Below are 24,988 nucleotides of genomic sequence, written 5' to 3'. Positions count from 1 at the left end.
CGATTAGTCATTTCCGTCACTAAAAATTCTGGGAAGCCTTAAAAATCGATAAAAAAAGCCCACTAATTTGAATAGAGATGATGGTTGAAATATTAGCAGAAGTTAGGTCCCTATCTTATCCTCGTAAATATTAATAATATAATTTATCTTTTTCAATATGATATTAATTTATTATTATAATAATTAGATAAATTTATAATGCAAGACACAATACCGATATCATATTTATGTACATGTATGTATCGAGTATATATATGCATGTATCGAGTACAACTCTACATATATAACCAAAAAGGTTAATAAGGTATTTACCTAAACCAAAAAATTACCATAATTTTGTGTTAGGTATACCCTTGATATTATCATATTTCCATGATTTCACTGCCAACATCGCATTAACTCACTTTAATTTAAAGTCAATCTTAATTGTGAATAATATCATAACATCCCCCACGCAAATTGTGTATTTACTAACCATGCCACATTTTTTAACCATAACTAACCCTGTGACATTACACTCTATCTGGACAGTGAGGTTGGAGTCTGTTATAAACACCCTTCTCCATAAAAAGCTCATTAGTCCGCGTTGTGCGCCCTTAACGTGGCAGGTTGCGCCCTTAATCAAGACAGCCTGCCATTACAGGTTTTGAATCCAATCATATACTCGGGTTTACCTTTGGTGAGAAATCAGCAACTTCGATTGGTTCTCACGGTTCCTTTTTGCCACAGTGCCTGCCTGTGCTGTGGTATATTCATCTTGTGGTGTTGTATGGAGCATTTAAAGCTTTGGGAAAAAGGCCTCTTGAAGGTGGAAGATTCGAATCTCACAACAGTTTTCTGTTATATTTTTATCTTCAACCCTATTTCGACTGACCCGTTTAAAAGGCCTGATTGCAGGCATAATTCTGAAGTTTTCGGCCTTGTGCTTTGAGATCTATCTTTGGAAGAATATATCTGGGTGCTCTTGAAATTTTCAGGCCTGCTTTGAAGAATTTCAGGTATGTACGCTTTTAGGCTCTACGCAAACAGCTGATGTATTTTCTCTTTGTTCCTACAAATTATTGTTTTTTTTTTTTTTTTTTCTGCAGAATTTTTTATATAGTCATATGGTGACTATAACAACTTGGTTACATCCTGTGGTGGGAGTAGAGGGCTTAGTGGTCTCATCGGATCGTTTGAAGAAGACTGACTATATAGGCTTTTAAGATGGCAATGTTATGACCGTTGCTAAAATCCTAGGATTCTTGGAAGAGGTCCATTTTAGTCCCCAAAGAGGGATTACAAGATTTTCTTTATTTTGATTTGGTGAAGCTCGGAGTTTAATGAATAGTAATGAACTCTATTTCCTTTAGGCGCCCATATGCTCGCTTGGCTGGGGTGGTCTACTTTCTATATCTTGGAGGTCCATTCTAGCCCCAGGAGCTTTGTGATCTGCTTAAAAATCAATAGCTGATGCATGGAAGTTGCGAAAATAATTTACTGATATTTCTGGCTTTTTTCTGGAAGTAGCAGTGGAGCTTGAAAGATTTCTCAGGAGAAGGGGTTTGGTAACCCATTCGGTAACGACAACTTAGTGCCCTATCATGCGACGGTGCAGATGGAAATATTGGCAGCAATAGGGCTTTACTGGACTAAACAAACTGGCCAGCTCTTACCTAAATATTTTGGCAACCTAACTCTCTCAACTTTAGCTTCTTCTAAATTAGGAAAATGAGGTTTTCTTGGTTAATTTCTAGGTAATTATCTGAATTTTCTCCACAGAATTCTGCATTTCGAGATCTATAAATGGGCTTGTTAGAAAGAAGCCATCCTGCTATAATTACATGTTTGCAGGTCCAGCAAGACGAGAAATACTGCAAATAGAAGCTTGTGTGTCTCGTAAAGAATGCTTGCAGATTGTTACTGCGCTGCAAACTTTGGGGAGGTGAAAGGTTTGACTCTCATGATTTCCTCGAGGTTAGGCTTTGTAATCAAGGTTGACAGTTTACCTTGTTTACCATCCATGAAGAAGATAAACATCCATGAAGAATATCATGGGGAAGTACTTGTATCATGAAGAAGAACTTGTAGGATTTTCTGCGGGGCTTTCCTTGGAAAAAGTAACGTATATTTATATACTATAAACATGTGTTATGTACATAATATACACGGTTACTGTTTGTCCAGTCACAGTTCTTGTTAAGTTAAAAAAATATGAAAGGCTATCGTTCCTACTAAATACCCTATTTCCTATTGCAAACTAACTACGATTGCAGGTGTGCCTAGCATGCATACTAGCTAAGGAGCTACGATGCATAGCCATCACTCACAATAATTTCTTTCGTGTTGAATAGATGCTTCCATGGTTTCATTTAGGCTCAAGCCAAGAGTAACCTCGAAGTAAACGATCAACCTTCTTATACTTACGGTAGCTTACTTATATTTCTTTTTTAAGATGCCGAGATCAGCACACCAAAGAGGGTCATATAGGTCACATGACTATTAGAAACAATGCTAATCTCCCTTGGAACAATCAGACAAATAACTAGACTTTGAACAACCAAGAACACAGCCTTTAACAAGTCAGAGTACATAAATGTTTGAAAGCAATTTAACGACAGGAAACATGAGAGTCCGCTATCAAGATTTCTTTGCTGATACTTGTCATAGCTATCCTGACACATCCGCGTTGCATCAAGGATAACGTAAAATGGATCCTTTGAGATCATTCTTTCTCTAGCAGGAAATGAACTCTGAAAGGATTTCTGCGATGTCTGGAAACGTTTTGCATCTTGGGATGTCTGGAAACTTTTCAGATTTCGTAGTTTCTTTTCTCCAGTATCAGGTAATATTTTGGTAATTATATCATGTTTTCCAAGCTTAAGTTTCAAATTTAAGAGCGTAGGTCATCTCGTTGATGGCTAATTGTAAATTGTAACAGGACTCTGTAGATTCTGGTTTTTGACAATAGGTCTGAGTCTTTTTGTAAGACTCCTTTTATATAGAGCTTTAAAATAAATAATATGACATCATTTACGTTCAGTTTTACCAGAAATTGTGAATCTTCTACCTTTAATGGAGACGTGAGACAATTTTTGCAGAAAAACCTAGATAGTTTATACGCAATATTATGGTGGAACAAATGGAATGAGCTCAAATCTAAATGTCCGCAGTTGTTCGATGCATTAATGTGTCGTTGCAGACAATAGTTTTATAAGAAGTTAAACTATTTTTAAAATGTACAAAAATGCAAATTTCCACCTTTTATCGCTTGGAACATATTGGACTTTTGGAAAAATGCATCTGAGCTGAAGATAATGGCCAATGATCATCAACTTATAAAATTTCACCAGGCTTCACCAGTCAGTCATTGTGTTTGTTGGAAATGGTGAGAGGGGGTGAATTGGTATTTCTTTCAATTGTTATATTATGCCAGTTAATATTTTTTACAAGATATACCAGAACACAAGAAACAAAATAAAAAATAGTTTTATTAAAAAAATTCAAATGATTAGGACACCGATTCTCAAGTTCTGGCTCCAACCATTACAAAAATTCAATTCTCACAAGGCTCCAATCTTGAATGAGGACACCAATCCTCGAAGACAAACCCAGGCACCAACCTGGTCTAAACGAGGACACCAATCCCCCCAGGCTCCAACCATCAAAAACTTTATCAAAATACTTCACAAATACTTCCTTCAAAATGTCTTCAAGGCTGCTCTCTATGGTCTGCTCAAAAGTGGTTCAAGATTGCTTCAAGGGTTGCTCGTAAGTCTGCAACAAGGAAGACTCCAAAGTCAACTTCAAGAGGTCTTCAGTTCAGCTCCACAAGACTTCAGGGATGCTCCAAAAGAGGCTGCAAAAAGATGTCTTCAAGTCTGCCCAAGAAGGCTGCTCCAGGAATCCTCAAGAATGCTCCAAAAGAATTGCTCCAAAACACTTCAAAGAATGCCTTCAAGTCTGCTCAAAGAGGTCTCCATGTCTGCTTCAAAAATCTCTTCAATTTTACTTCAAGGATTCTTCAAAGTTTGGTCATAAAATTCTTCAAGATCAGTTCCAGAATGTTTTCAAAAGATCCCTGAAAACACAAATCAAGAAGGGCTTGAAGTCTGTCACAAATGAGGCTGAGTTGTAAGGCAGAATTAGTCTTTTTACAGGGCCAAAAGTTCTCAGGAGGAGGGGCCAAATGTCCACAGAATTTCGTCCACAGAAAGGGGCTGAATTGCAGGCCTGTAACTGTCCACAGGAGGCTGAAATTCGCTCTTCCACAGATCACTTGACTCAGGTCGAATTTTGTTCTGCCACAGGCCGAATTTCGTTCTTGTTTCAGGGTGAATTAGGCTCTTGTGTAATGTCCCAAATGGAACAATTTGTGGTTTTCTTTAAATTTGTAAAGAATAGCTTCAGAAATTTAAGCCGTCAATACCATAAACAATTTGCACAAATTAAACCACAAAATTTATGGCAAAAACGGGAAATAGAATCTGCAACTGAGTAACAGACAATATAAACATGCAGAAGATCTCAGCCTTATTTTATTAATATGTAAATAAGCTAGTACAAGAGCAGGAATATGGCTGAGATGATGGCCCTAAATAGATCTACAATAATGCCACAATTGGCCTCCAAAACAAACTGAAAATCAATAAACTGCAATCTGTGAACTTTGAATGGATCCACCAAGGGAAGAGATGGGTGATTGTCCATTCTCTCTGAATCACCCGAGGGTTCCCGTCCTGGGGCTATTGCTGAAGTAGAGAACCGGGTTCTCAAAACCTCACCGCAAAGACAATACACAAATCTCCAAATGACCTCCCCTTCCTCTCTTATAGATCTGATGGATAGGTCTCCAAGCCTCTAGAAGCATCTTATTTTATTATTATTCTAGAAGCTCCTCCATTGACTTTATCTTAAGTGACTTTTTAATTTAATTTTATTTCACTCAAGTCACTTTTGGGCCTTTTCCTCCAATTAATTATTTTTCTTTAATTAAATGACTAATTAAAGTCATTTTTAATTAAGGAAAATGGTAAATTCCCCACCATACTCCCTTCCGCTACTACAAGTCACTTCTCAGCATCCCATCTTGTAGATCTTCTCATTCTAGTTCCAATGAGCTATTACACTGAGGTGTTCCATCATATAATTTTCTCGGAACGCCACGTCGAGCATAATTAATTAAGTTAGGCCCCATAATAATGCTATTTTTTGAAAGTTGTCGGAATGTAACGGAACGAAAGACAAACTGTGCGGATGATGGAATATACCAAGCGAATGCCATCGAACCTCTTAAAAACTCCTCAAAACTCCATGAAGCACCTCCAGAAGCCCCTAGGCTCGCCGATGAAGTAAATCTACACCTGTGACGTGTCTGCCCCAACCCCGAAAGTCCATCCTAACCATGCCATGAGGAACACCAAAAAAAGGGACATTACAAGTCCTCCCGCCCCAAGATTGTTTGCCCTCAAGCAATCTAAATCTGTGGACCAATCTGGTCGCCCAACATAGCTGAGACCCAATGCCTGGATCCCATATGAACCATTGGTTGATGCTTTGCCTCTGTATCAACCCACCATGAACGGTGCTCTCAATGCCCAGAGCCCAGACCAATCTCTGACTGAACCTGTCATCAATAATCCTCCTGGATCGCAATGCCACCAAGAAAAAGTATCGACACTCCATGGCTCCTGTTGTGCTATAACTCCAATCATGAATGTTTCTCCATCCACTGCGTACCAACTCATCATCTCTCTCCAATCCAACCCATGTACTAGACCAAAGTCAATCTCATCATGCTGATGCCGTGTTGAAACACTGATGAGTGGCCAGCCTACATCCTGCTGCTAACTAAAGCATGTAATATCCCTCACTTCTAAGTGCTCTTGCAATACAATGCTTCTGACTAAAAATGATGCTCCATCAATAGGGTACCAACTCATGATCTCTCGCCAATCCAATGCATGGACACTTACGTAAGGAACAAGTCTACTGGACTAATATGGGTCCCTGCTCAATTGATGATGCTCTATTTGGTCAATAAACCAAATATATTTAAGGAAACTTGCCCCTTTCTCTATAATCGGCAAAAGCGGGCAAGATGTGCTACAAGCCATGTCTATGTACTCCTGGAGAGGGATGCATCTTGGAAATACTACAACTCTACCGACTACCACTGCACCTATCTGCACTGCATCAATGGGTAGGCCCGAAGATGGATGTACCACCATCTCCAACAACTCCTCCCTCCTCTGATCGGGAACTCTGCACTCCTGTCGTCTACTAGCCTCTTGCAAAACTACCCTGTCAGCCTCCAACACCGCCTGAGGACAAGTGTCTACAAATACTGCCACCCTGCAAGCTGTCTGTACAACTGTTTGCCCCTCATCAATGGTTGACCCCAAGGGTGGTTGCTCATCCTCCACCATCACAAGCTCAATATGAACGTCCAACTGGTTTTCCCTAGAAGGCTTATCATGCATACTGTGCACATCCTCTTCCTCAGTTGACTCATGCTCCACCATACGCTGCTCATGCTGAATCACCACTGGTGACTCATCATTCTGAATGTCTCCCATAGGGTCCACTGACTGCTCATCATAAAAATCTGGCCTGTTGTCAACAACACAATATGACTCGTGTCCCTTAGAGGCATCCTTGTATGAACCCATGGACTTGTCCAAAGAAGAATCCTCACCCTGATGGTCAGAAGGAATATCCACCTGCTCTACCTCTATCATCTCCTTAGTGTCACTCAAGCATGAGTGGTTTGGTCCCCAAGGTCCCTTATAGATGAAGCAAAGCCCCTTTCTCCTCAGCTCATTCTTGCTGCATGATCCATCAAACTTGAGCAACTCCTCTTTGATCAACTGTCTCCTGAATAGTCCAATGTTCTGCTCAACCAACTTTTCAGCTAGCTCATAGGCAGCGGGTGAGACCAACTGCTCTCTCCTCCAAACGAACAACAGTGGAGACTGCAACTCTCGGCAAATGGCATCACAACTTCTCATACATGATGACAAGATGGACTGCATGTGTGCTATCACTGTGTCAGGATGATGTTTCCTATTGCTGAAGAAGCATTGGAACATTTGCAGGATCAAAGGATCACACTTTAGATCAAACATGATTTCATAAGTCCTAGTGATGGCCATAGCTTCTAAAATCTCAAGTTTCTTCCCAAAGGTAGAGCCTACACTGTTGTCCAAGTCTTGGAAAGTCTCTACTATCATTCTGAAAACTTTCCTCATAACATCATCATTGTAAGGAGCTATAGGGGTGGTTAGTCTCATGATGTTATTGAGACAAAATGCAATTGGAAGTCTAACCCCTTCACAAGGTTCCTCCAAGAACTTGTGTTGTATGGGAGCAAACATAACTGGTTTTAGAGCCCAAATTAGTTTCTTCCCTTCTAATTGGCTCACTTTAGAAAGGAGGGCATCTAGTTCATTAAGTTTGAAAAGAACTTTCCATGTGACCCTCATGTGCTTCAAATTTGTTCCAAGTGCAAATATTTTGTGCCCAATCTCCAACTCTTTTTGTAGATCCCTTGGCTGTTCTTTCTGAAGAATGACATAGATCCCTCTTGATAAAGCCCTGTTGTCTTGCTTGGATTTTTGGTCCAATGATGCATGGTGGTTCCAAGGGTCATTATTTAATTTTTCCAATTTTTTTAGGAGTTTTGTGAGTTTCTCCATGGCTTCAACTCAATGAGGACAAGTACATGATAATACAACAATAATAGTACAACCATTCCCTCACAAGTCACACTCAACAATTACATAGAGGTCCAAATATAATATGAACACCTCATGTAGACCTAAGTGCTGGAAATGGTCCAAACTAGTAGCACGCATTGCCCATAAATTACCTGTGTTGCACGGGGACGCGTTCCCCAAAAAACTGTTCGTTCCTAAAGTTCCGGGGACTTTTAGACAGGGTTGGAATGTTCCCAATTTTGTTGGGACGCCATTGGGGACTTTGGGACATCGAGCCTGTTCCCAATCCGTCCCTGTTTGATTTCAGGTAATTTTATGGTACAATTTTGCCGTCCCAAACAAAAATTGGGACGTTTGACCACTCGTTGACTCATTTTTTCACTCCCATGATTTTTTCTTGCCCTAACCCGTGCTTTCCTTTACTCGTCTTTTCTCCACTGTCACATTTTCTTGTGAAATTAGCACTACACCGTGACGTTTGCATTTGCCTCTGAACTTAGCGCTCTACATCATGACGCTGCTGCTGCGACACTGTCTTCAAGCCATTGCTACACCTCTGTCCGCTAAACCTTCACTGCTACACCTACATCGTGAAGTTGTTGCTGTTCGGGTCTTCAAGCCACTGCTACACTTCCGTCCGTTGCACCTGGGGCCACTGCGCTACACCTGCGACCGTTGCAAAGTCGACTTCACACTACTGTCGCCGACATTGTGTCCATTTCAAACTCCGCCGCCGGCACACAGTTGACTTCAAACTCAACCGCCATCAAACACAGGTAATTTTTTCCTAACGTTTAACATTAATTAAAATAAATATTTACTTTAATAATTTCAATTTGTAGTTCGTATTATGCTTTGAATATATTTTTTAATTTTTAATACTATATATGTTTAAATTTTTAATCCATATGGATTACTTAAACTTTACATTGTTGCTAAATTTTGAATTGGTATTAGACTTGGTATAAAACTTAAAAGTTTACCGAACTCTAAAAAAAATTTAGTGGTCTCATTTAACCTTTTTTGACCACATGGTAATTTTCTTTAAATCAAACCCAGTAAAAGAGAATTTAGTAATTTACTAGACCTGATAATTTTTTTTTATCAAACTTGTAAAAATTAAATAAATAAATAAAATTTACCAAACACAATCATTACTTCATATTATTGCAGTGTACACATTATAGATTATTAATTACATTTTTTCCTGCTTTGTGTGCCAAGTTAAGCCCTTTTTAAATTGAATGAGAAGGGAAAAGATTCAAACTTGAAAATCTCCAGTCATGCTACCTAGCCACAACATCTGTAAAAGAGAAAAAGTGCCCAAATAAGGACCATATTGCTAGTACACGTGACACAGCCCAATCTGTCAAGACTCAATGTTTAACAGTTTAAACTTTAATCTAACAGTAACAATAATAATTGTCAATTGACGATAACACAGTGATTTTTTTATTTATTACATCAATAGAGTCAGTGTTATTTGTTTGCCGTCACATTGCAATTTTAATTTGAATGTTTTGTTGATGAAATCATTTTTGAGATTTTCTAATTTCTCCAAATTTTTCAGATGGATAGCTCAACTCCATTTCCTCAATCTGAAATGAGAGGACCTCCAAATACAAACCTTGAGTCAACTGAAAGCACAGTTTCCATTGCAGTCAATGTCAGGAAACCTTTGTTGCAATTTGTCAAGAAGATCACTCAAAACAAGAGGAAAGAAAGTGGTTGTTCAGAGCAATGGTTATGCAACCTTTGCAATCATGTATTTAAGGAAAGCTACACTAGAGTTTACCATCATTTGTTGGCTATTCCAGGGGATGGAGTGAAAGCATGCAGTTGCACATTGGAAAAACGTGTTGAAATTACTAGGCTTCACCTGACTGCCATAGGTGGTAATATTTCTGCAGAGATAGAGGAGGACAATTATTCCATTTTTAAAAAACCAAGAGTTCCTAGCCCAATGGAGTCATCTCAAGGAGGAATCAATGATTATCCTGAAGTTGAGTCAAGCAAGAAAATTGCTATCATAGAAATGTTCAATATTCAACGCAAGGATGAGGTAGATGATGCAGTGGCTGAATTCTTCTTTGCTAATGGTATATCATTTGATGCCACTCATTCTCCTCTCTACAAAGAGATGATGAGGAAAGTTAGCTGCTGGTCCATCTTTTCAATCACCTGGTTACAATAAAATGATGACAACCTTGTTAGATAGAGGAGTCTCAAAGATGCAAGGGTTGATGGAAGGCCTTAGAAAATCATGGGTTACTTATGGGTGTTCAATTGTTATGGATGGTTGGACAAATATTCAACAAAGACCTTTGTTGAACATCATTGTCACCTCTCCAAGTGGTCCCTATTTCTTAAGGGCAATTGATTGTACTGGAAAGATGAAGGTTGCAACATTCCAATATGAGGTATTGAAGGATGTAATTGAAGAGATTGGTCCTACAAATGTAGTTCAAGTTATCACAAATGCTTCACCAGTTTGTAGGTTTGCGGGGTTAATGATTCAAAGCATGTAAAGCACCTATTTTGGACTCCTTGTTGTGTGCATGCTTTGAATAATGCACTCAAGGACATTGGAAAAATTTCTTGGATCACTCGCATAATTTTGGATGCAAGAAAGACACAAATGTTCATTTGCAACCATCATGTATCTCTTGCTATTTATAGGGTTTATGCAAAAAAACAGTTCTTAAAACCAACAGATACAAGGTATGCTACCTGTTTTATTCTTTTTGATTGTATGTTAGAGGTGCAACAAGCCTTAAAGGCCACAATTATCAGTTCTGAGTGGTCTACATGGGGGGGAATAAAAAATAGATCAGGGAAAGAAGATAAGGCAGATGCTTTTGAATGATGAATGGTGGCTTGATGTGAAATACATTGTCTCCTTCACCTCTCCAATAATGGAGCTAATAAGGTATGTAGATTTAAATTCCCCTAATCTTGGGGAAATATATGAGTCAATTGACAACATGATTGGACTTGTCAAGTCCATTATGCGTCAGAGGGAACCCCCTTTGGAATTTTTTAATGAAATCCAAAAGTTGATAGAAAAGAGATGGAACAGGTTGAACACACCTCTTCATATGGCCGCTTATGCACTTAATCCAAAGTGGTATATGGAAAGAGAAGGTAGAGTTGCACCAATAGATGATCTTGAAGTGAAACAAGGGTTTATTGATGCCATACAAAAGATGTATACAGAGGAGCAAGCTACCATAATTCGAGAACAATTTCTTGACTTTGTAATGCTCAATAACCCCAGTTTCTCTAATGCTGCAAAGAAATATTTGATGGGTATGGCACAAAGAAGTCCTAGTGGATGGTGGAGGATGTATGGGGACAAAGCTCCAGAAGTACGCACTCTAGCTATGCATTTACTATCTCAAGTTGCTAGTTCCTCAGTTGCAGAAAGGAACTGGTCCACCTATAGTTTTATCTACTCTATTAAGAGGAACAAACTTACCTTTAAGAGAGCGGAAAAACTAGTTTATGTGCATAGCAGTGTTCGCCTTCTTACAAGGAAAGCACCAGAGTATTCACAGGGATTAGCAACACGGTGGGAAGTGGATCCTGAGGATCCTTCTCAGATTGATGATGAGGTGGATGATCCATCTCTCCTGGTAGGATTGGTAAATGTACCATTAGATGGCATTGAGTTGCAGTTGCAGGGCATTGATGATGATGAGGGAGAAAGAAGTGAGGCTCAAGCATTTTTGGACAACATTAATGTAGAGGATCTAAATTTATGAGTAGCTTTATCCTTCATGATAGTATGGCCATTGAGTCAGGGACTCCATTTGGTGTTATTACGATGCATTTTCCATTTTACGCTCACAATATGTATTAAACTTATTTTGGACTATCATTCATGTTTTTCCTTTGAATATATAATCTTAATGTACTAAGTTATTAGACAATTCAAAATTTGCCAATTGTGTTTTTGGTTTTATAATTACTAAGATGAATTTCAGATTTCTTAACTAATTAGTGTTTATTTCAATGTGTTCACAATTCTACTTATCATTCATGTTGATGGCATATGCATATTGTCAATTTATTTATTTTTTAAAATATTTATTATTTTTAAAATTTTATATATTTATAAAATTGCCGTCCCCAACCTACCGTCCCTTGAAAATTTGGGGGTGCCCTCTAGCTGTGCTGGAAACTCATCCCCCCGTTCCCGACGTCCCCCCCGTCCCCAAAGGAGATGCAACATTGGAAAATACTGTTGCTACTATTGATGAAGAACCGAAGTTTCTGCCCTTAAATTGCTCAGAAAATTCTGAAAATTTACCCTAGAGCTCCTCACACCAAAACCATAAAAACCCAGAAATGGTTTGGCTTAAATCTAAGCAGAGATCAAACCCACCAAGTGGTGTGAATTACCCAATTTACCAATAAAACGAACTACTAAAGGAATATTGATTTACAGCTTGAATACTACTTGGAAAATTTTGAAATTTTAACCATGAACTCCTCTCATAAAACCCAGAAAAACTTAGAATTTTTTTGGGCAAATTCTAGTTCACCTTGAAAGTCCCAATTTAGTGCGAGTTTCCCAATTTGTCCAAATCTGCACACTGCTCCAAATAAGATAAATTTGTACCACAATGCTTCAACTCTTTAATATTGCAATTTTACTACAAAAGCGCCAACTCAAATGAGAGAAATCTCTTGCAAAACCTTCGGTAAATAAAGCAGGATATGGAAGATAAATTAGGTGTAACAAATAAACTTAGCCCCAATAGATAAATTTGGTTCTGGCAAATAAACTAGGCTCGGGCAAATAAATTGGGCTGCAACAAACAAACTTAGTCCAACAAATAATTTTGTCCCACCAAGAGAAATTCCCCACTGTAGAATAATTTTGGCCCTGCAAGATAAATCTGGCCTGCCGCCTAGCAAAATAATCTCGGTATAGAAAGATAAATTCAACCCAACAAAATAATCTTGGTCCAGAAATATAAATTCGATCTAGCAAAATAATTTTGGCCCAGCAAAATGAATTCAGCCTAGCAGAATAATTTCATTCCTGCAATAAATCTGGTCCAACAATTTTTTTTTTGACACACTTGCATCAATTATCCTTTGGCAAATAGATTAACAATTTTAATCCACAAACAATAATAGCTTTTTTTTTTTTAAATTTTTATTTTTATTTGAAAAGGCTACTCTATATTAATACAAAAATATTTTACACCGAGGCCATGACCTTGTAGAGCTAGCCCAAAATTGCGGCATGATTACAGTCAAAGCAAATCTGTGTACCAAAATCCATTGGAGTATTGCCCTCCAGAACTGTAGAGAGCCTGTTCGTGAGTAAAGCAAAAATACATAAAGCCCCATAGTTGTACTTGGAATTGAGAGTTGGACCTGAGCTGTATGACAACCAAAACTTGGAATTGGGACTTGAACCGGAGCTGGACGACAACCCAGACCGTAAAACTAGACTTGGTAGCTGTGACCAGCTACACGACAACCCATATCTGAAAACAGAGGTAACTGTGACTGCGACCAAAAATAGAATCTGAAGATTGGCAGAATACCCTTTGCATATAGAAAACTGGCAGTATGAACTAATGCGATTGTAATCATAATTAGGACAGTGATAGGTGGATCTTCTCAAGCTGGCAGAAGTCCAACAGAACCAAAAGGAACCAACCTGCTTAAGCATCAGGAGAGGGATCAGGCGGCTCCTCGGTGATGCGGCAGCCAAATTTGTTATCATCATCGTCATCAGAGGAGCTCGCTGGATTCTTCATGCTCTGTGAAGCCTTGCCTTTACCAGAGCCTGAAGCTTTGCTCTGATCTACATTTGCCTGGCTGGGACCTGGATTGTCTGCCACCGACCTGTCCGAAGTTGCTCTGAGGGAGCCGGCTCCATGACTCGAATTGAGCTCGGCAAGCTCAATGGTGACCGTGGCCATGAAGGTGGAAGAGCCATGACTGCAGGGGAAACGTAACCGAGCGACATTGGGCATTGAATGGAATGAGCTTGGAACTGGAATTTGTAACCCTCTGCCTCTACCCCGACCGCTCCGAGTGGCAGGGTATCTATCCGAGCGCAGGTCCGGGTCTGAAGTTGAAGAGTCTGTCATGGAGGAGGTGGCTTGGCGCCCAATTTTCCCACGAGAGCTGCCTCTTCTGCAGCTCATCCGCTTACGCAATTTCGGCATAGCTGGAGGGGCGGGATGAACCTGGCTTCTTGGAGGACAAAGGAAGCTGTGAATGGAGAAAACTGACTTGGCTTCAGAGCTCAGGGCAGCAAGCGGGTGGCGAGCATGAGCGCAAGGGGAACAGAGGATGGCTTGGAGGCAAAGCCAGAAGCCTCTCCAGCGAGCCAAAGCCTGGTTTGCTTCCGAGAGAGGACGAAGACAAGCCGCTGCAATTGCAATGGCGGAGGGGCCAGAGCGGAGAGGATAAACACGATTATGGCGGGTTGATGGCGCCATGATCAAGAAATTAGCCGGAGTAAATGACTGTCCTGGTGTCATTAAAGACGCATTAAGATGGAGCAGGTGCGGAGTGATAACCAGAGCCTCGAGAGTATATGTGGCTGTACAGAACAACCACGCATCCATCCCAAGCACTGACCATGCGCCTTTGTTACCATCAGACACCCGGATCCGGGAAACAATAATAGCTTGTTTCTCCAACAAAACATATTTTATTGCAACAAAATCACAACTTCGACTAATGGAAGAATTTAATCTTGCTTCATTTGGAAATAATTTTCTTTCGGCACCTCGAATATAAACCCTCGAATAATCTGCAATTAAAACCCTCAGGCTGGCAGGAAAGCCACCTCTGATACCACTGTAATGTCCCAAATGGAACAATTTGGGGTTTTCTTGAAATTTGTAGAAAATAGCTTCAAAAATTTAAGCCGTCAATAACATAAACAATTGCACAAATTAAACCACAAAATTTACAGCAAAAATGAGAAATAGAATCTGCAACTGAATAATAGACAATATAAACATGCAAAAGATCTCAGCCTTATTTTATTAATATGTAAATAAGCTAGTAGAAGCGCAGGAATATGGTTGAGATGATGGCCCCATATAGATCTACAATAATGCTGCAATTGGTCTCCAAAAAAAAACTGAAAATCAATAAACTGCAACCTGTGAACCTTGAATGGATCCACAAAGGGAAGAGATGGGTGCTCCCCAATCTCACTGAATCACCCGAGAGTTTCTGTCCTAGGGCTACTGCTGAAGTAGAGAACAGGGTTCTCAAAACATTACCAGAAAGGCAATACACAAATCCAAGATGCTTCAAATGACCTCCCCTTCCTCGTTTATAGATCTGATGGATACATCTCCAAGCCTCCAGAAGCATCTTATTTTATTATTATTCTAGAAGCTCCTCCATTGACTTTATCTTAAGTGACTTTTTATTTTAATTTTATTTCACTTAAGTCACTTTTGGGCCTTTTCCTCCAATTAATTATTTTTCCTGAATTAAATGACCAATTAAAGTCATTTTTATCTAAAGAAAATGGTAAATTGGTCACCATACTCTCTCTACCCACTAGAAGTCACTTCTCAACATCCCATCCTGTAGATCTTCTCATTCCGGTTCCAACGAGCTATTACATTGAGGTGTTCCATCCAATATTCTTCTCGGAATGCCACCTCGAGCATAATTAATTAAGTTAGGCCCCATAATAATGCTATTTTTTGAAAGTTGTCGGAATGTAATGGAACGGAAGGCAAACTATGTGGATGATGGAATATACCAAGTGAATGCCATCGGACCTCATAAAAACTTTTCAAAACCCCATGAAGCACCTTCAGAAGCCCCTGGGCTCGCTGATGAAGTAAATCTGCACCTGTGTCCTGTTTGCCACAACCCTGAAAGTCCATCCTAACCATGCCATGAGGGACACCAAAAAAAGGGACATTACATTTTGTTTCAGGCCGAATTAGGCTGAGATTTAGGTTGCAAAAAGAGGACTAGATCTGCTTCAAAGATGCCCAAGACTTGTTCCAAAAACCTATTCAAAAAGTTTACCAAAAACCATTACCCAGAGATAGAACCATAGACCAAAATCCTTGCTTCTTCAACTCGTCTTACCATTCATGAGCTATGAACCTATCATCCTTAGACTGAATTGACTCAACTACTTCTCTTGCTTGTGCTTGGACGAGTGGGGGTCAAATGAGGTTGAATCATTCCTTATTTATACTTGTTGGGCTACTCCAAACAGGGCCAACCTCTCCAAGATAGGGCCAATTTGAGTAGAGGGTTGAAATGCGATTCTTGATTTTGAAAATTCAATTCTTCTTAATGGAGAGGAGTTAGATGGCATGTAATGGCTTTTTGGAAAGGGCTTAAAGATATCTTTAAGCCTGTCCTACTTTCCTCTTCAACTGATCACTCTTTAACATCATTAAAAAATATTTTTCTCAACAATCTTCGCCTTCGTTATTGATGGCAACATTCCTCATATGCTACTCTTCTTGACATTGTGCTACTCCCCCTATCATCATGCTACTCCCTGACATCGTGCTACTCCCCCTAACATCTTGCTACTCCCTTTGTCTTCATGTTCTCCCCCTTTGACATTAATAACAAAGGGATGTTCTACTGGGATGTAAGAGAGATGACCCCCATATTTTGACGAATATATTCAAATGCTTCTTGAGGTAGGGGTTTTGTGAAGATATTTACAATCTATTCCTTAGTGTTGACCTACTCCATTTTGATGTTTTGCTCTGCATCCAGTTCTCGAAGAAAGTGATATTTGATTAGTATATGTTTTGTCTTTGAATGCATGACTGGATTTTTTGAGAGACTGATTGCACTGGTATTGTCACAATAGATGGTGATAGGCTGATTAGTTTCTATTTTGACATCGTTCAATGCTTCCTTCATCCATATGATTTGTGTACAACAATCTGCTGTTGCAATATACTCGGCTTCAACTGTGGAGAGAGATATGGATGATTGTTTCTTGGTTAGCCAAGATACAAGACAATCTCCTAAGAAGAATGCATTTTTGCTAGTGCCCTTCCTGTCATCAATGCTTCCTACCCAATTTGCATCGGTGTATGTTGTTAGGGTAATATTTGTGCTCTTGGGATACCATAATCCAAAACCAAGGGTGCCCTTTAGATATTTGAGTATCCTCTTTACAGCTTGCATGTGAGACTCCTTAGGACCTGATTGGAATCTTGTTAGTAGCTACCATGCTTACTGCTTGCATGATGTCTAGTCGTGAAGCTGTCAGATATAAAAGACCTCCAATTATTGATCTGTAAAGAGTTGCATCCACCATAGGAGATTCATCATCATTTCTCAACTTACAACCTGTAGTCATAGGTGTGCTTACCACTGTGCATTCTTCCATTCCAAACCACTTAAGCATTTCCTTGTGGTGCTTTGTTTGTGATATGAACATTCCAACATTGGTTTGAGTTACTTGAAGTCCAAGAATGAAATACATCTCTCCAATCATTGACATTTCAAATACATTTGACATCTCTTGAGCAAATTTGTGACTCATTTCATCATTGTTGCTACCAAAAATTAGATCATCTACTTATACCAGTGTGATTAGTAGATTGTTTTTGTCCACCTTCATGTAAAGGTTGCTTCCTGCAACTCCTTTCTTGAACCCTTGTTGTTGACGATACTGACCAAGTCTGGCATACCAAGCCCTTGGAGCTTGTTTTAATCCATACAAGGCCTTCTTTAATTTGCATACAAAGTTTTTATTTTCAGATGAGTCAAATCTTTCTAATTATTCCATCTATACTTCTTCTTTCAGATCTCCATTTAGAAAGGCTGACTTCACATCCATTTGATAGACTTTGAAGCCTTTTGAACAAGCAAATGCTAAAAACATCCGTATGGCCTCCAGTTTGGCAATTAGAGCGAAGGGCTCATCAAAGTCAATTCCTTCAATTTGAGTGTATCCCTTACACACCGATCTTGCTCTGTTTCTAACGACTTGTCCATCTTCATTCATTTTGTTCTAGAACACCCACTTGGTTCCAATGCCATTTTTATCCTTTGGACGAAAGTTCCGATGTTCCATTCTTTTCGATCTGGTACATCTCCCCTTCCATTGTTTTTATCCAGTGTGGATCCTCGCTTGAGTAAAGTTCTTTGGTTCTATTTGAGACAACAAAGCAATGCCATTCTTTTGTGGTGTGTTTGTCATCTTTCTTCGAGTTTGTATTCCTTCATCCACATCTCCGATAATCTAGTCTTTTGGATGATGTTTTTGTACAAACTTTAAGGTTGTCTTTGATTGTGTTTGAGATGGTTCTTTCTTTTGATTTTATTGCTCCTGCTCTTCTTTTGCAACACCTTCCTCTGGATCTGCAAAAATAGTATCTTCTTCATTTGTTTGAACAACTTCTTTTTCAGAAAGAGCCTCATGTATCTTTACATCAATGCTCTCAACTATCTTCCACAAACGATTGTTGTAGCATTTGTAGGCCTTGCTTCTTAATGAGTATCCAAGGAAAATTCCTTCATCAACACATGAATCAAATTTGACTAGTGAATCATCATTAATCTTCATAAAGCATTTGCTTCCAAATATTCTGAAGTGTTTCACAGGGGCAGGCCTTCCTTTCCATAGTTCGAATGGAGTTTTATCAATGTTTACCCGGAGTTGAGCTCTGTTCATGCTATAGACTGCTGCCCCAACTGCCTCCCTCCAGAATTTAGCCTGTAAGTCATCTTCCAACAACATTTTTCTTGTAGTCTCTTGCACAAATCTGTACTTTCTTTCTACTACATTTTGTTGTGGAGTCCTAGCAACAGAAAGTTGCCTCTTGATTCCATGTTTTTCACATAATTCATTGAATTCTCCTCAGATAAATTCTCCACCTCTATCTATTCTTAAGCATTTATCTTCGACTCACTTTCATTTTCAACTGCTGCTTTGTAAGTTTTAAAACAATTAGAGGTTCAGAGCTATATCTTATGAAAAATGGCCACATCATTCTAGTATAATCATCTATAAATAAAATTAAGTACCTTTCTTCGTGTAGAGATGGAGTTCTGGTTAGACCACATATATCTGCATGAATGATTTCCAGAGGCATTGATGTTGAGCATTCCTTTGTTTTGAAGCTGGTCTTGGTTTGCTTTCTGTGTTGACTTGGTACACAAATAACATTAGCTGGCTTTTGAGATTCTGGGGATATCTCTTATTGCTTGAGTTTTGCTAATCTTCACCAAGTTATCAAAACTTAGGTGTCCCAAACACTTGTGCCATAGCCAACTTTCATTTGATTGAGTCATGTAACATCTTTCTTCTTGAATTTCACTGAGAATGTACACATTATTTGTTGTTCCTACTCCTTTTCCTGCTAGTTTTCCTGTAGATGACCTCCTTATCTCACAGTCCTTCGCACGAAAAATAAGAGCATGTCCTTGATCATATATTTGACTGGCACTTATAAGATTATGCGTGAGCCCTTCAACATAGAGTGGATTTTGTGCTTTTCCCTTGCCATTGATGAGACTCACTGTGCCTTTTCCAACAATTTTAGCAGATTCATTATTTTCAAAGGTCACATTTCCATCCTTTTCTGTGCTTAATAAGATGAACTTTTTCTTGTCACCTGTCATGGCCTAGAACATCCACTATATACAATCCATTGACTTTCCTTGTTCTTGGCATACATAACTAGACCACATGTCTCAGAAGCAAATTCTTCAATCTTCTTTCTCCAATGGACAATTTTGAGCTTCATGGCCTAGGTTGTTGCATCTGTAACATTCTAGGCTATACTTTGAAAGAGCAAAAGAATTATATGTCTTGACTTGATCTTGCCTATTTATGTCAACAATCTTGTCTTGGTGATTTGCCCTATATGCCTTGCAATTGCTTGATGACCAAAATTCTTACAATAGAAATAATTGCCAAGAAAAATAGTTTGATACCTGTTAGTATAAGTTTGCCTTGATGAGATATTCTTTTCAGGGAGGGACTGCTTCTCATTCCTTGGTTGAACCTTGTTTCCTGCAACCTTTTTATGATGAGATCCTTTAAGGACATCATCAAAACTTCTAGGATTTTTCTTCATGATGAACACTGGTATCTTCCTTTGAATTTGAAGATTCGCCTGTATAGCCAAGTCCAGATTTGTCATGTGGCGGTCTTTGGGAACTAAGAATAATATCCAAGGTTTGTGAACTCCTCAAATTCTTGTTGGCTTTGTCCAACTCCCTTTTTAAAGATGCTACTTCAGCTTCCAATTTTTCACAAATTTCTTCCTTTTCCTTTAGTTTATTGTTCAAGGCTTCTTCTTTCTCAGTTTTGAGAGAGATTATTACATGAGATAACCTTCCATTCTTTTTCCAGAGTCTCTCATTTTATTCTATGGCACTAATCAATAGTTCATCCATATTTCTTTCTGCTTCTTCTGGATTTTCATCTTCTTCTTTTGGATTATCTGTTTCATTTGTGAGGGCCATGAACGATACTTCTCTGCTTCCAGCATATTCTTCTTCTTCATTAGAATCAACACTATCTTGCTTGGAGAAGAAATTCTTTTTGCTTGAGCCTTTCTTCTTGAAAGTTCTTTTCTTGGGTTCGTCTTCATCATCACTGTCATCTTTGAAGGGACCCTTCAACCTTGGCTGCATAATGTCCTATTTTACCACATCTAAAACAAATGAGAGGTAACTTACCTTTGAGTTTGGATCCTTTCTTCAGCTTCCTGACAAATTGCGCCATTTCGGTATCAAAATCATCATTGTTTCAATCACAATTCTTCCCGTTTTTTGATGACTTTGATACCTTGAATGCAACTTCCTTGTGAGTTGAATTTCCTGACCTCATCTCATATGCTGTGAGGATTCCATTAAGTACATCCATTGACAAGTTATCCAAATCTCTTATTTATTCTATGGCACAAACTTTAGTATCAAAAAGGTCTGGAGGGGATCTTAAAACTTTTTGGACAATTATCTTTTCTTTGACATCTTCACCTAGGCCTTTGAGAGAGTTAACCACTTCATCTACTTGGAGAAAGTAAGCAACAATATCTTCTTCACAATTCATCGTGAGACTTTCAAATTGCCTTCTAAAGGTTTGGAGCTTTGCCTTTTTTACCTTGTCATCTCCTTCATACATGCTGACAAGCTTATCCCACATTTCTTTAGCTGATTCACAATTCGTAACCTTGGTGACCTCTGAATCTGACAAACCACTTGTTATAGAGTTCAGGGCCTTAGCATTCGCCACATATGCTTTCTTTCCATATGTGTCTGTTAGTAGAGGAGATGGGATCTTATATCCACATGCTTTCTTTCCATCTGTGTCTGTTGGTAGAGGAGATGGGATCTTATATCCACATATGCTTTCTTTCCATCTATGTCTGTTGGTAGAGGAGATGAGATCTTATATCCATCTGTAATTGATTGCCATACTTCCACTCCAAGAAACATCAAATATAACTTTATTCTGATTTTCCAAGAAGCTAAATTAGTTCCATTAAAGAGGGGAGCCTTAGTTGCTTCCTTACTGGCCATTGTGAATAAAAAATCCATCTTCCAGCTGTTAGGCTGAACTCAAAGATTTTGACTCTGATACTAATTGTTGGAAACACTGAGAGGGGGAGTGAATCAATATTCCTTTCAATTGTTATATTATGCCAGTTAAGATTTTTTACAAGATATACTAGAACACAAGAAACAAAATAAAAATAGTTTGTATTAAAATAATTCAAATGATGAGGACACCATTCCTCAAATTCTAGCTCCAACCATTACAAAAGCTTCAATTCTCACAAGGCTCCAACCTTGAATGAGGACACCAATCCTCCAAGACAAACCCAGGCACCAACCTGGTCTAAATGAGGACACCAATCCTCCTAGGCTCCAACCATCAATTTTTTTATCAAAATACTTCACAAATACTTCCTTCAAAATGTCTTCAAGGCTGCTCTCTATGGTCTGCTCAAAAGTGGTTTAAGATTGCTTCAAGGAAGGCTTCAAGGGATGCTCCTAAGTCTGCAACAAGGAAGACTCCAAAGTCAACTTTAAGTCTACTCCAAGAGGTCTTCAGTTCAGCTCCAAAAGACTTCAGGGATGTTCCAAGACAGGCTGCAACAAGATGTCTTCAAGTCTGCTCAAGAGGGCTGCTCCAAGAATCCTCAACAATGCTCCAAAAGAATTGCTCCAAAACACTTCAAAGAATGCCTTCAAGTCTCTGCTCAAAGAGGTCTTCAAGTCTGCTTAAAAAAGCACTTCAATTCTACTTCAAGAATTCTTCAAAGTTTGGTCATAAATATTCTTCAAGATCAGTTTCAGAATGTTCTCAAAAGAGCCCTGAAAACAGAGATCAAGAAGGGCTTGAAGTCTGTCACAAAATAGGTTGAGCTGTAAGGCAGAATTGTTTTTTGACAGGGCCGAAAGTTATTCGGAGGAGGGGCCGAATGTCCACAGAATTTCATCCAGAGGGGCCGAATTGCAGGCTTGTAACTTTCCACAGGAGGCCGAAATTCGCTCTTCCATGGGTTGCTTGACTCAGGCCGAATTTTATTCTAACACAGGCTGAAATAGGCTGAGATTTAGGTTGCAAAAAGAGGACTAGATCTGCTTCAAAGATGCCCAAGACTTGTTCCAAAAACCTGATCAGAAAGTTTACCAAAACCATTACCCAGAGATAGAACCATACACCAAAATCTTTGCTTCTTCACCAACTCTTAGGGTTCATGAGATATGAACCTATCTTCCTTAGGTCAAATTGCCTCAGCTACTTCTCTTGCTTGTGCTTGGACGAGTGGAGGTCAAATGAGGTCAAATCATTCCTTATTTATACTTGTTTTGCTACTCCAAACAGGGCTGACCTCTCCAAGTCCAAGATATGGCCGGCTTGAGCAGAGGGTTGAAATGTGGTTCTTGACTTTGAAAATTCAATTCTCATCAATGGAAAGGAGTTAGAAGGCATGTAATAGCTTGTTGGAAAGGGCTTAAAGAGATCTTTAAGCTTGTCCTACTCTCCTCTTCTGCTGATCACCCTCTGACGTCAATAACAATTATTTTTCTCAACAATGTTTTCATTCTCCTACCATGATTTGTAAATGTTTCACATGTATTGTAGTAGGTACACTAAAATTTTCCATTGTTGCTCTATATATCATACAGGAAAGTAGAGTTACTATTAAAATTGGAGAACTCCCAGTGGTGTTGGAAGCCATTGTTATAAACAGGGAACTGTGAGACAACTCTGAAGATGATACTCACTATAAACTGTCCGGAATTTTCTAACATTATTCAATATATGTGGGTTATAAATCCTCACTGCTGCGGGGTTTGATGAGGTAGGAACAGCAGTACATCTTATTGTTTGATGGGATCGGTGCCGATTCTCTTTCCTTATTCTTCTATTGTTTTGAGTATATTTAGCGGATAAATAACTCATTAATTATGCTTTTTCCCAGGCCATTCAATTTTTCACATTGAATATTGATGCAATTGAGTAGCTGCCTGTATTGAGAATTCACACGTGTGCTATCATTAGATCAATTGAACTCTCTTGTTGACCTGTTATCATAAGACACTTGGTTTGCTTTTCCTGTATGTGTTTAAACATGTTTCTTTGGTTTAAGAAGCAACAAGCAAGATAATTACTCGAGCACCACTGCCCCCAGCTGCTTCCTATGCTTCGTATGAGTTTTATGAGCAATAGCATTCTAATTTTTATTTCAGATATGATTCATATGATACTTCTAATTAATCTCTAAACTCTTCTTTATGCATGTTTGTCTTGTTCAATCTTTTTTCTTTCCACATTTCACAATTAGCACATTCAATGTAGATATGTCTGCATGAGTATTGGTGTCTAAGTTTCATCCTGTTAACATCAGAGAAAGGTGAAATTTTCTGCAATAGGAATTTCAATCTTCATCTCTGGGGCTTGACTACCCAATTTTGGTCTAACTTGAATAGATTTTACAGTTCCTCTCTTTTCACTGCATGACAGGAAGGAAACAATTTCCAGTTGAAAATGAGAACGGTTCGGTTGGGAGATACTTGGGCCCGTACAGCAAGGTCCCATGGTTGCAAGCTGCTTCAATACCATAAGCATGACTGGTTTATGATTCTTGGTCTTGTGGTGATTGAAATAGTTCTCAATGTTATAAATCCATTTTACCGCTTTGTTGGGAAGGATATGATGACTGATCTCAAGTATCCTATGAAAGCCAATACTGTCCCTTTTTGGGCTGTGCCAGTATGTATTCACATTCACCTCCCATGTCTAGTGTCCTTGCATAAGGACTTATAAGCCAATCCAAGTTTTCACTAAAATCTTAATTGCATGTAGACTTTGAAGGTGGACATATGCTTAATATTTTTATCAACATGCAAGTAATGCTATATGAATTAAAAAAAAGTATAGGATATTGTCTTAGGATGATCACCTGACAGAGGTGGATTTTTCTGATATACTGAACAGATATATGCAATAATATTGCCGATTCTTATTTTTTCCATTCACTATATTCGCAAGAAAGATCTTAATGACTTACACCATGCCATATTGGGTAATGCTTCTATCACTTGCTATCCTTTGGTCTTTTATCTAATGAATTGGTTTTAGTTTAAAAAACTCCATCAGTTATCTTGTATCTTTAACTCAATTTCAAATAATGATGCTGTTGATTAAACTAAATATGTCATTTTTACAGGTCTTCTATTTGCAGTGCTCATTACAGCAGTCATCACTGATTCAATAAAAGATGCAGTTGGTCGACCTCGGCCTGACTTCTATTGGCGCTGTTTCCCTGATGGAGTACCAGTTGAGATCTAGTGAACCTAATTTTCCCTATAATTCATGCCTAGGTTGTTAAGTGAGATAGTGAGTGCCATTGTACATTGGTTATTTTGTCCTATATGACTAGCTAAAACTGATCTTTTATTTATTGGGATTGCATCAGAACTATGATAATGTTACCGAGGACGTCATATGTCATGGTGATCCGAAAGTCATAAAGGAAGGGCATAAGAGCTTTCCCAGTGGACATACATCATGTAAGTAGCAGATCTTATATTTGACATGTTGTCAATGAAAGATTGTAACCTTCATACATTTTCCTTGAACTTATCTATATTCTTTAGTTCATAACTGTGGTAAAGTATAAGCATCCGTCAAATTGCCAAAGGTAGGTCATTGGGTTGTGGTCATTATGAAAGGTGCAGTCTCTTGTGAGAGAAGTTTTCCTGTTGTATATGGAGATAACCTCCATTATTTCTGACTCAGGACTATAACACTTGTCATATTCTCGCTGTTATTT

At 38.8% G+C, this 24,988-nt stretch overlaps 1 protein-coding gene across 2 annotated transcripts in view; it reads left to right on the top strand.

The window, feature by feature from the left end:
- Nucleotides 1-582: 582 nt before the first annotated feature.
- LOC149170335 (lipid phosphate phosphatase 2-like) overlaps nt 583-24,988 on the top strand; it is a 170,382-nt gene continuing 145,976 nt past the window's right edge. The window contains exons 1-6 of one of the 2 annotated variants that reach the window (XM_089428992.1): nt 583-808; nt 898-998; nt 23,677-23,925; nt 24,151-24,238; nt 24,383-24,492; nt 24,632-24,725. In XM_089428992.1, coding sequence (XP_089285118.1) covers nt 23,701-23,925; nt 24,151-24,238; nt 24,383-24,492; nt 24,632-24,725 — 517 coding nt within the window. In that variant the 5' untranslated portion in view covers nt 583-808; nt 898-998; nt 23,677-23,700. The other variant, XM_089428993.1, reaches the window with a different exon arrangement.

This window comes from Pinus tabuliformis, chromosome 4_2 (genome assembly GCF_031772625.1).
Source record: "Pinus tabuliformis cultivar Carrire ecotype Pingquan chromosome 4_2, CPIR1, whole genome shotgun sequence".
NCBI classification, from domain to species: Eukaryota; Viridiplantae; Streptophyta; class Pinopsida; order Pinales; family Pinaceae; genus Pinus; species Pinus tabuliformis.
This window is presented reverse-complemented; position numbering and strand designations above follow the sequence as displayed.